We start from the raw sequence: 12,094 nt of genomic DNA on the forward strand, positions 1-12,094 counted from the left end.
CCTATTGTCCACCTTTCTTTCTCCCATACTGTATGATACTGAAAGTTTCAGAAATAGGCCGCTCTTATTTTGGAGGCTAAATTTGTCTCATTTAATTGCAAATCATATTAAGGTTTTAAAGCATTAAGCTGGGTTGTGTTTCCTCATTAATAGTAGATCATCAAAATTCACACATGTTTAATCCCCCTGTTTAGCTTTAGCATAACTGCAGGTCTGTAAGATAAAGTCAGTCAACAAAAAAAACTTAACTGAATGTTTGTGCACTGCTTATAAATGTTTTAAAAGTAAAACTTTTATGTTGGCATGAAGTGATGAAACTTGGCTTCCAGAGGAAACTGGAAGAACAGAGATCAGCAAGTATTCTGTGATTACCCTGAAATGCACAGCACTTCCCCGCTGCTTACATGAATCTGTCAGCAGCCTTTATGCAGCCTGTTGATATACATCACCCGTTTTGCACAAACGCATCCTGGTCAGACTAAACTCGATGTGGATCAGGAAACGGGACGACACATTTATGCAAAGAATCCCTCTGTGGAGACGAGGCAGACTAGATGTAAATTCTGCAGATCTGATCTCGATGAGCGGCTGGATAGGTTTCCCAGAAGCGAAAGCAGGGTTCTCACATTCAGCCGCAGAGAAAACAAAAGCTGTTGCACTGCGGAGGTGATTTTATCAAAGACGATTCAGCAGACGTGTGTGTGTGCAGTGAGTGCAGGGAAGCAGGAAGGACATTTTCTTTCTTGTAGAGTCATTGTTACTAGAGGAGCATCAGGTGTGTCCAGTGTGTATGCATGAGAGTAAAGAAATGAAAGGAAGATTAGTATGAGTAGATAGACTATATGGAGTAGTTTAACACAGAGTGGCCATTAAAATAGGTTTTTCCCCTCAATTCTCAACACGCCTTTAAAAACTACTCTTTCTCTACACATTACTCTGACTATTCCGTTCTTTATTCAAATGCCAGCACCACTCATCTGCTGCTCTCATGAAAGCATGTTGCTTGGGAACAAATTGACATCAGGTCACGCTTGTGCTCCCTCTTACTTCAGTATCAAAACACGCTTCTCCGGTAATGTCGCTTGTGCAGTGCAGCAGAAGCTCCAGACAAGTGCTTGACAGGTTTTTATTTCATTTTCCTGTAAAGCTTTTGACCTTCATAACATTAAGACTGAAAGAGAAATGTTTGACCTCCGGTGCTTGTGTCCTCAGCTTGCTTCTGCTGCTCTGCTCTGTGGTTTTGAAATATGAGTCATCTGGTGGCTTATTGCTGAAATCAGGTTGTGAAGTTAGCCAAGGTGTGTTCAGCTGGACCTTTACATGAACAGGCCTTAAAGTGAGAGTTCAGCATTTTGGGAAAAACTTTTCTTCGCTTTCTGTGAGCTGGTTGAGATGATCGATGCCACTCTTGTCTGGAATAGACCGTGCAATAGCTCAACATTTCAGGAAATGCAGTTAGACGAGAAGATCAACACCACTCTCAGATCTGTGCGTTAAATACGGTGCGAGAACCATAAAGAAATTAGCTTAGCTTAGCAGAAAGACTGGAAGCAGGTGGAAACAGCTAGCATGGCTTAGTCTAAAGTTGTAAAATACACCAAACATGACCTCTAAAACTCACAAATAAAAATACTGTATCATCTTCGTTTAATTTGTGCACATGCAGAGATGTAAAAATAAATATTTCTGGTTTTAGTGGGAGCTCCTTGACACCCATCACTTCCACGCAGCATCTTTGCTGGATGCTTTGACACCCAGACACCAGGAAGTTACTGTGCCCAAATAGTTTTTTTCACCTTTACCTGTGTGTGGATTAATCAATTACAAGACAACATGTTCATTAGTGAGCTGGTATGTGCATTTCTTACATTAGAGAGCTGTGCTAGCTGCTCCCAGTTTTTACGCTAAGCTAGGCTAATCACTTCCTGGCTCTAGTGCCACACTTAATAACTAAAATTGAGAGTAGTATTGATCCTCTCATTTAACTCTCAGAAAGAAATGAGTCAAACTAATATTTCAGTTGATGACAGCAGAAACTTGTGGATGAGTAGAAAATGGAAAGGTGGCTGCCAATCTTAGACATATCCCTCTAGTAAGACAAAAAAAAAAAAAAGCTTAATCTTACAGAGTCTGTGTATGAACAGCAATTCTGGAAATACACCCCACCCATCCATCTGTAAAAGGGTGGTGGGGATGGGTGGATGGATGGGTACTTGAATTGCGTCCCTGTTGCTTTCATGTTGTAACTGGACACATGGGACGTCTGCGTTCTCCAGAGACCATCTGGATGTGTGTGTGTGTGTGTGTGTGTGTTACCACAGCAGATGGATTACCACCCCTCTCTCTGAATGCAGTCCATTCACAGGTGGGAGCTAAAAACCTGCCCTTTGAAGGACAGACAGGATCCACCGCTGCAGTCAGAGGACACACTGATGTGCACAATACCAGAATGATTCCAGCACTCCGACACACTCTCCATCTGTATGCAAATGAGATCTCAGTGTCTGGGAAGGAGGTGTGCTTTATTTACCTTTGTCAACCTGTCTTTATTAACACACCTAATGTCTGTTTTTTGGAGCCATCAGTTTCGTCCATGCACTGTTTGATGTTTGCGGGTTTGGTCCACTCAGCTAGTTAGTAGTTCACTTGAGCTTTTGACTGAGTGCATACTTTTACTGTAGCATGTTTGTAGTTAGATCAAGCTAAATAAACATCCTTTTAACCAGTGGTCACTGACTTTTTGGGGGGTTTTTGACCCTTAAAGTCCTTGAAATAAAATACACCATGCCCTACAGAACAACACTCTGATCTGACGCCACTAGTGACAGGATGACATCGACCTCTAGGTTTAAGGTTTGGTTACATTTAGGCACAAAAATAACTTGGTTAGAGGGAAAATATTGTGGTTTGTGTTAAAAATAAAGACTTCACGATGGTTAGGGACCTGTGTCATCATGGTGTCAGTAATAGCCACATAGCTAACTTGGTCATGGTTGAAAGAATCCAGCAGCCTCTGGTGGTAAAGTCCAACATTTTTTGGCCCGTCCATCCACCCTGACTTACTTCCTGTGCGGACTTTGTGGCACCACATTAAGGTCACACTACTTCCTCCTTGGCTCCTGATGAACAAAAGTCATAATTACTGCTGCCACAAGATGACTTTGTCACTTGAAGGTAAGCACATGTCACTATTTGGCATTTGCTGACAACATTTGTCTTGAGAGGACAGTCTCCTATACTCTGCTTTGTTACCACAGGCTGCATGAGTTGTGACATGTTGAACAAAAGACTGAGCTTCATTCTTTCATAATAGATAATCAAATTAGATTAGATTAGAAAAAATATAGCATGGTGGGTTGTTTACTTATTTCCTATTTTTGTAGGTAATCACGATCCATCAGATGTCACCTGCTGCTTCCCCTTAGGTGAGTCCCCACCACGACTCTGGGAGCCACCGCCAAAAATATTGGCAAATACAGCTGAATCTCCTGATCAGATCAAGTAATCCATCGTTTCTTATTGCCAAACCTACCCTTGAAATTACAACAAGATGTGCTGCTCTTCTGCCCTCATCTCTTGAGCAGTTGGGTCGTAACCTTGGATTAACATGGCATCGTGCTTTGAGGAAGAACAGGAGTGGGGGGGCTGGCCTAAACTGATAAGCAATCCTCGATCGGAACCAGGTGGATAACCACAACCTGTTTCTGTTTTAAAGGGCTAATGCCAAGGTGGTCATACAGGTTTTGCTGCTCTTTTTCTGCAGTGTTGTTAGTCTTTATGCAGCTTCTGCTGGGCCTTATCAGTGACGTAATTTATGAGGCCCTGGGCTGTGCATGCTGGGGTGGATCGGAGGGTTTAGGCAAGTCTCCCATTACGTATCTCCATATGTGGAAGGAGTCAAATAGGAAAGTCTTCTCTGTCATGTTAACACTGGCAAGAAAAGAAATCGAAACATACCACCTCTGTAATCATGCCTTTTAATCAGTGATTTACGGTCGGACAGGCAGCTTTAGGTAATCTGAGCATCATATCTCATCTCTTACATGTTGGTGATAGCAGAGGAGAGGAAGGAAAGGAAACAATAATTTAGGTTCAAAGGGCTTTAGGACGCATCCCCTGCAGCGTTTTCCCAATCTCTAACTGTTGGAGATGATCGTTGAGTTTTTAGCAACAGAATGTAAACATTAGACAAGATTTAGTGTTGCCAGGCCTTCACAGAAAATACCCAAAATTAAAGGAGGTTCTGCATGAGCAACCATTAATTTAGTTGTCATGTCATATATCGAAAAGGTTAAACAGGGACAAAATCAGCTCCAAAGCACGAACAGGAAAAGCAAGACGTACAATATGAAGTGCCATTAACTTGCCTGACTGGTTAACATTGTAACTGTGGTTTTTGTATCTCTGTTCACAAATGTGTGTTGCAGGTGGACCGTGTTATTGAAACCCAACTATGCATTTCCAGTTACTTTGGAAATGTCTGTCACTTTCCCTCCTCAGGACAGTAACACATCACACAGACTGGCCTGTGCTGCATGAAATCTGAGCTCTCGGCATGAGAAAACACAAATGCATACAATACTATCAGCAGAGCAGAACATGAGGGCATGAGAGAGGTACACTTCAGTGTCAGTGGTGACTACATGTCTCATGCTATCGCAGCGTAAATGCCCTTTCCACACACTTGATAGCTCAGTTAACCATGGGAGGTGAAGGATGAAACTGGGTAACTGAAGTCACTGAAATACTACGGCTTCGTTTGTAGACCAGCTTGACAATCTCAGTCTATTAAATTAAACCACTATGTTATCCATCTTTGTCGCAGAATATTGGCACAAGGAGGAAAAACATGACATCTTAAAATGTCTTGTCTTCATAAGGAAACCATGAGGTTGTATTTTTGACAAGTCAAGCAGCCTATGCAGCGTGTTGGTGTTCCAGATGTTTAGCTCATGAAAGCACTTGTTAGGCGACAATGCTAGTTTGGACTGGCCAAGTACTTGCTTGGCCTGGTTGCAAACCCTGCGGTCAGTTATAAGCAGACTTCAGGTAAACGCGGTAGGCAATACGAGGGGGGATTCCATCCTTCTCATTAGCAAAATGTCCAAAATGCATCCCCCTTGTTTAGATGCCATCCCCCTCTCCGTCCTCTTGTAAGCGAGAGAGCGCAGGGGTTGTTTAGTTGAATTTGTTTGTCTAGTCTGGCTGACTCATTGATCCTTTATCTGACTGGGGTTTATCAATTGCCTAACTATGCTGTGTATTGATCAATCCACTGTCCATGGTGCTGAAGTGTTTCAATGGATTTGCATTTGTGCCCTTTCTTGGATCTATAATATTCTATAAACTATATACTACAAATACTCTATACTATATTGTACCTTTTATACTCTAGAAAGTAGATTTACCTTCACAATCAAAGTGACAAGCAGCAACATGTAGTCAAAGAAGAGCAAGAGGATCATAGAGACACACTTCTGCCTGTAGTATTCCTATAGTATTCCTATGATCAATTAGTAGCATCTGTGCTGCTGAAAATAAACCAGATTATGAGCCATGTTGTCCTTGTTCCATCTTGTCCTTGTTGTGGTTAACTTTTTAGACTATTAAGCGAGTTTAAATTTGACATTTTAGCCACTCAGCTGCTCACAAGGTTTAAAGATGTAACAGAAACAAGCTTTCTCGGTTAAATTAATTTTGTATAGTTGGTTTTAACCTTAAAAGTTGTGAAGAGGACTGCCTGCCATCATGTGAGTTTGAAAATTCCACAATCTTACTGTAACAAATTTTAGCTTATCGAGATGCCCAGCGCTAGTTAGCTAGCTTAGATATTAGACGAACTAACTCAATTTAGCTGGCTAGCTTGTCCAATAGCTAGCTAACTAGCTAAATTCAGAACTTTAGATTAAGCTTCATCTTTTGTTGGAGGGATATGTCTAAGATTGGCAGCCAAAGTCAGAACTAGCTCGTTAGCTTACATTTTGATCATGAAATGTTGCCGATTGAGGTTTGTTTTGGCACTTTAAACTGCTGCTAACATATTGTGCCAACAGTGTGGCAGCTAACAAGGTATTTTAATCATTTTTTAAGACTGTGCTCACCAGCATTTGCATAACTGCCATTCAGTGTTGAGTGTTTTGCCTGGCAATCTGCCGGAGGAGCTACGCTCCTCTGCCAGCCTTTGTGCAGAGCGAGCGGTAGTTTCCTCATTCTTTCTACAGCTGATGAACACATGAACACAACTTAATCTTGGGCTACATTTTTCTCACTTGAACAGTGAGGGACATCAGATCTGAAAGCATGATTCATGTGCGAGGAAATGCGTGCTTTTATCTGATTTATCTGGATTTGTTCAAAGTGCAGAGGACAGGTAACCGTGACGTCCTTGGTTCAACTCCGTCGATTTCACTTTCTCTACCCGTGATCCATTTCAGTCTACACAACAATCAAATAAAGGCAGAAAATGCCAGAACAAAATGAACATGATGAGGACAGAAGTTCATGGAATGGAATGGAAAAGTTTGATGCATGAATTCAGGGAAGTGCGTTGTCTTTTTCATGTCCGTGAGTCAGAAAAATAAACGAAATTAATTACTAGTTTAAAGCAGATATTCACATATGTCACCTTTATTAATCTACAATGTGACTTATTAGAATATCCGATGTGAGAAACCTCATTGATCTTTACACCTGATGTATATGAAGATGTAAACAATATGGTTCATAAATTAGCTTTTTTGATGATAGGTGAGGTTAGCTTTGGTTAGGCTGCCTTATCATTTCTCCAGCCTTTCTGACACTTGAACTCTCCATCCACATTCTTAAACTACACTGTGCAGGGCATTCTGCAATGAAAGCTTTTGCTAAAAATGCTAAACAATTCACATAAAATTCAAAATACATGATTATCAGTGGAAAAGAGTGTAGCACCTGTCCAATGCCATGCAGTGAATTCCCAAAAGACTTCAAATACCAACACCAAAAAATGAAAATCAGTGTTATTATTATTCCAGTGTTTTGCATTGTGATCATCATTAAATCTGTTGGAGCTTTCTCTGCTATGGAAGTACTGACAGCTAGCCTTCTGCAGCTCAAAGGTAAGGATGGAGGCCTGGAAACAAGTTCGCCCAATGATGATGAACCCTAGAGGTCACAAACAGAGGTCATCAATTATTTAAAGCTCCTTTTAAAAGACATATGTGTTTGAATTAATTCACAAGGGGAGTAAACTGCTATTAAACAGTACTGTTTATGTCTGGTCCATCTGGACTGACCTCCATAATATTCCTATGAGATCTTGCATCACGTCCTTGCACCCATCTGCACTGTAGAGCACATACACATCATCTTCACTACATATTTAGAATTCAGTATTCAGTGACTTAACCATTAAAGACACTGACGCCACCCACAATTAAAACCCAGAATACATCAGCAAATGAGCATCATCTTAGCAGCCAGTGTGGCGAGAAAGTCATTAGAGCTTGATGAAAAACAGCATGTCTCAACCTTGACCCGTGCCGCCACCATCAAACCCTCCCCAAACGCCACCAGACACACACACACACTGAGGCCCCAAAAGATGCTTAAAGATAAAAGAGAATCGACCCGTCAGCCGTATGTACAGAGACCGGAGATCTGAAAGGAGAAAAGCCATGAAAAATGGATGAGAGAAGAAATCCACTTCACCTCCCCCCTGGAGACTGGCAAACCCCCCACAGCGCTCCCACTCATAATCCCTTCTCCTCCTGCACACACACACTCCTCTCTCTGTGCCTCACACACATGTATGCAAACAGGAAGACAAGGTAGGCGCACACCACCCGAGGCCCTTTGGTAGGTGTTAGCATTCACGAGACGCCAGAGTTTGGTGCTATATCGGACTAATATTAGTCTCAAAACAGTCTCATATCTAAAATCCTGATTTTTCGTTGTTATTTTGCTTATTTCCTTTTGTTGTTTAGATTTCCAGGTAGTTTTTTTATAGATCAGTGTTGTACGTTCAGGCGAAATGTACCCCGGCTCCTCTGGTGAATCACTCAGGCTTAAAGAGATGCTTAACAAATGTCATTAGTCACGGTTTCAATGGCGAGGCGCATATTAGTGAATCATTAAGGTCTAAAGGCTTTTACAGAGGCATTTCCACCTTGACATGAAAACAGCTGTGGGGTAAACACTGAATGCTTTTCATTTTATGGGCAGGACAATGAAAAATGTCTTTAAAAAATTTACATTCAGCACAAGATATTAGTTATTATGCAGCCTGAATTCAACACAGCTGAAGAGTCTGTGCTCGCATCTTTGTGAGGCTGGACTTGAATGCTAACATCAGAAGCTAACACACTGGTGTTTAACAGATTTATTGTTTACATGTTCACCAGCTTATTTAGTGGGTTAGCATGCTAACGTATTCAGCTCATCAATTCCTTTTATCGACGGCGCCATGTTTTTTACAGCAGTTGCACGCAGCAGAACGGTGACGTCAGAGTCAACCTGCTGGAAACGTCCAAACAGTCAAAATGTGGCATCATTTCACAAACAGCAGCAATATGCTTGAACTTCATTCTACACAGCATGATCTTAAATTCCAGGAATGCCATGTATGAATTTGACCACTGCTTCCTAGCCGAGCAGCATGTCCGCTAGTATCCTGTCATGATAACATTAGCGCCATGCACGCTGGCTTAGCAGATTTTTTTTTAATGAAAACAAACGCTGGGCAAATATTCTCTCATTTCATCCATTTCAAATGGTGCCACAGATAGCTCTCAGGCTACAGACGGGAATCAATAAGGGAATCAATAAAGAATCAGATCAATAGGCAGAATCGATAATGGCATTGGTGTCACTAAACTCTTATCCATCCCTGGTGTGGACCAAAGGGGTGGACGAGCCAACCAGCTGACACTGCCACCTCTAGAGCCTCGCTGCTAGCATGGCTAAAAACCCATAGTGGTCAAACACTACAGACGACACACACACACACACACACACACACACACACACACACTGTTCCTTCACCACCTGAGGCCCTTCACTAGGTGTGAGGCAACTTAAGGCACTCACATGTACTTGTGACAGCGTGTGAAATTTTCCAGTCCAAGCGGCTGCGGCTGCTCAGGCTATCGACAGCCTCCTTCAAGGCCTATCTGACGGGCTGGCAGTCGCCTGATGAGAAGGAGACGGAGACATGGAGGGCAGGAGCTGTCACACACACTGTGATTGGCAGCTTCTCTCTCTCTGAGTCGGGGGTGAATTCGGCGGTCACTTACACCTGAGCTGCAAAACGTCTTGCTTCGATTAATGATGAAAGCTTTATTCATAGGGATAGAATGGATGAACAGCTTACATGAGCATGTTGTTTTGTCAAAGTGATTAATAGATAGATACAGGTGACAAGAGTTTTTCACATAGCTTCAGTCTTTTCATTTAAGGAACCACACCCCTGCTTAAATGTGTTCATTTAAAAATGGGGTCACAGTCAAGCAATAGTCAGGCTTCTCATAAGGAAGCAATAAAAATGTCTGTAAATTAACATTATGTACAGAAATAATGCACCGGCCACTCTGCGTCTTTGGTTCACCTGTGATATAAGTACTCATTGGACGCTTTCATGCCTTTCAGGGTGAGAAAAAATACAACCGGTCTCTGTGTTTTATATGTCGCAGCCAATTTACTGCAATCTCCCATACCCATGTTTGAGTATATATGTGTTTTTGGTTCATGTGCTGCTCTCCTCTTTCATACAGCCGCTGGTTTCCGTTTATTACAATGCACCATGCAAATCATCTTAAGAACTTGCTTGAGATATACAATCATCATGATTTGAAGTTTGAAGTTTTGTCATATTATTAAGTCACATTATTTAAATATATATGTTTCACTTCCGTCTTCTGTCACACAAATGGAAGTTTAGGAGCAAGAAAAGAAGAAATCATAGTCAGTATGATGGATTATGAAACTCTTTTAACCTTAAACTGTCGTCCGGTGTGTGAAAATGAAAGGAAGTCAGTTTAATTTTGGAAGGAGGAAAAGGGGGACAGAAAAATCAGAAGCATTAGGGCATGCTGTCAGGTGATGTAAATATCCTACACTGAGACAAGCGTGGAAGCTACTGCAAATGTTTACATCTGTCTCTATATATGTACAGTATTGTTGGGGGGGGGGGGTCAGATGACCTGCAGCTGGGGTTGCTAATCAATCAAAAGAAGGTGGACATCTTGTAAATATGGAGATCAGTTGAGGGTAAACGAGCTGTAATTAAGTACAATTCTGAGGCACTTGTACTTTACTTTACACTGATTTTACGTGAGTTTCTTTGCAGATTAAGATTGTTAATACAAAATATAAATCAATGAATAAATGATCATGCACCATTATGGATTAATCCACCTGAACGTACATGAAGTAACTGAAATTAGCTCCACCTTTACCTGCTGCAACATTAGCGATGCGTACCCATGAATGCATCAGTGATTATAATCCAATGATATAATACATATGATTCTGCACAATGAGTACTTACAGTTTTTGTGCATGAAGTATGTTTTGATGCTGACGCTTATGTAGTTTCACTGAAGTAAAATTTTTAACGCAGGACTTTTACTTCTACTTTTTCTTAAGTAAAAGATCTGAGTAGGTCTTCCACCATTGACAAGAACATACACAAAAACTGCAAATATTTTTTTTTCATATCAAGATTCGTTCAAGACCTAAGAAATTATGAGAACACCAGAATATGAAAACGGAAATGTGTGACATGATTTATTATTATTATATATCTATTTTTGTACATCTTCTGTCCTCATATTACCGGGTTGTAGAGAATGAGGTTAAACGCTGACTGATGCAGACAGTAGAGGGCGCTCTAATCTACTGTAATGAATGGGGTGATGTGAATTGAGCTCCTTGGTTAGTTTGGTCTTGTTACTGAAAAAGTGATGTGTTTAAGGGCAGTTTTACTTTCAGTAGACAATAATTTTGCAGAAACACATGAGTGGAAACATGTTTCTGGCAAGAGGATCAAATAAATTTTAATCACAAGTGAGCCAGAAGTAAATTTTTATAAGCATCATTAGAGTTAAAAAGCAACTAGATTAGGAAGGAAAATCAATTTGAGTCCGAAATTTGAAATCAAACCAACCGAGAGGCATTCAGAACAAATCTTCCATGTAAACTGTCAGTTTAATATAAATTATAATCACATTGTCATAATCAAATCACATCTGTCATCAGCGATTAGCCCACTTTTAGTCGATTTGCGGGACTATTTTTAGGAATTCCTGGTGACAAATTATATTCAAACGCTTGGTGCGAAAAGATGGAAATATTAGAGCGCAAACAATTAATTAAAATGAAGACAGCGGCCTAATTTGAAATAATAACCCTGCACGTCGCCCTATCTTTGCGGGCGCGTTTAATTAAAGTCGACCTCTGCTTTGTCCGCGTGCTGTAATGCGGTTTGTCCAAATGAAGCTCAGGACGAACCCCAGCTCAATTCAAGTTTTGGGAGGAGGAAGAGGAGGAGGTGGAGGTGGAGGAGGAGGAGCAGGGCTGGTGGGGGTTATTATACCATTGTCCGCCCCTTAATCCGGTTGGCTCACAGACTGCCCGCAGGCCAATTTGTAAGTGGTTTGCGGAGCTGCCAATCAAAGCAGACATCCTCTCCTCAGGCCGTGGCTACGAAACATCTCAGTTGCTGTGTGGAGAGATTTGACGGAGGGACACTCCTGTGCAGGGACCATCAATGCGCTGCAATCCGCCGCCTGCTCGCACACACGCATGTAACGCCTCGCTGAAATCCGGACGCACACGGCGGGGAAGACGCGCATGTGAATATTTTCTCCTTGCATGTCAGGAGCGGAGGAACTAGTCGCCGGGTCCGCGGCTGTTTGTCTTTTCTTATCGCTTCTCTCTCCCGCCCCCCCACCACCTCTATGTCACTCTAATTAATCGGAGGCATGTGGAATCGCACCAGGATTAGGAATCGCTTCCCAATAGTGTGCCTGCTGTTGACGTTATGGACGGAGGTAAGGAGGCTTTTATTTTATCCCTCCATCCAGGAAGAAAAATATATTTAATTCTGCTCCACGCA

At 41.7% G+C, this 12,094-nt stretch overlaps 1 protein-coding gene across 2 annotated transcripts in view; it reads left to right on the forward strand.

Annotated features, from left to right (window-relative positions):
• The first annotated feature begins 11,716 nt into the window (after positions 1 to 11,716).
• The window catches only part of jag2b (jagged canonical Notch ligand 2b), a 44,081-nt gene continuing 43,703 nt past the window's right edge, over positions 11,717 to 12,094 (forward strand). For both annotated transcript variants that reach the window (XM_041958152.1, XM_041958153.1), the window contains exon 1: positions 11,717 to 12,029. In XM_041958152.1, coding sequence (XP_041814086.1) covers positions 11,961 to 12,029 — 69 coding nt within the window. In that variant the 5' untranslated portion in view covers positions 11,717 to 11,960. The remainder of the gene's footprint in view (positions 12,030 to 12,094) is intronic.

Source organism: Chelmon rostratus, chromosome 18, assembly GCF_017976325.1.
Source record: "Chelmon rostratus isolate fCheRos1 chromosome 18, fCheRos1.pri, whole genome shotgun sequence".
NCBI classification, from domain to species: domain Eukaryota; kingdom Metazoa; phylum Chordata; class Actinopteri; order Chaetodontiformes; family Chaetodontidae; genus Chelmon; species Chelmon rostratus.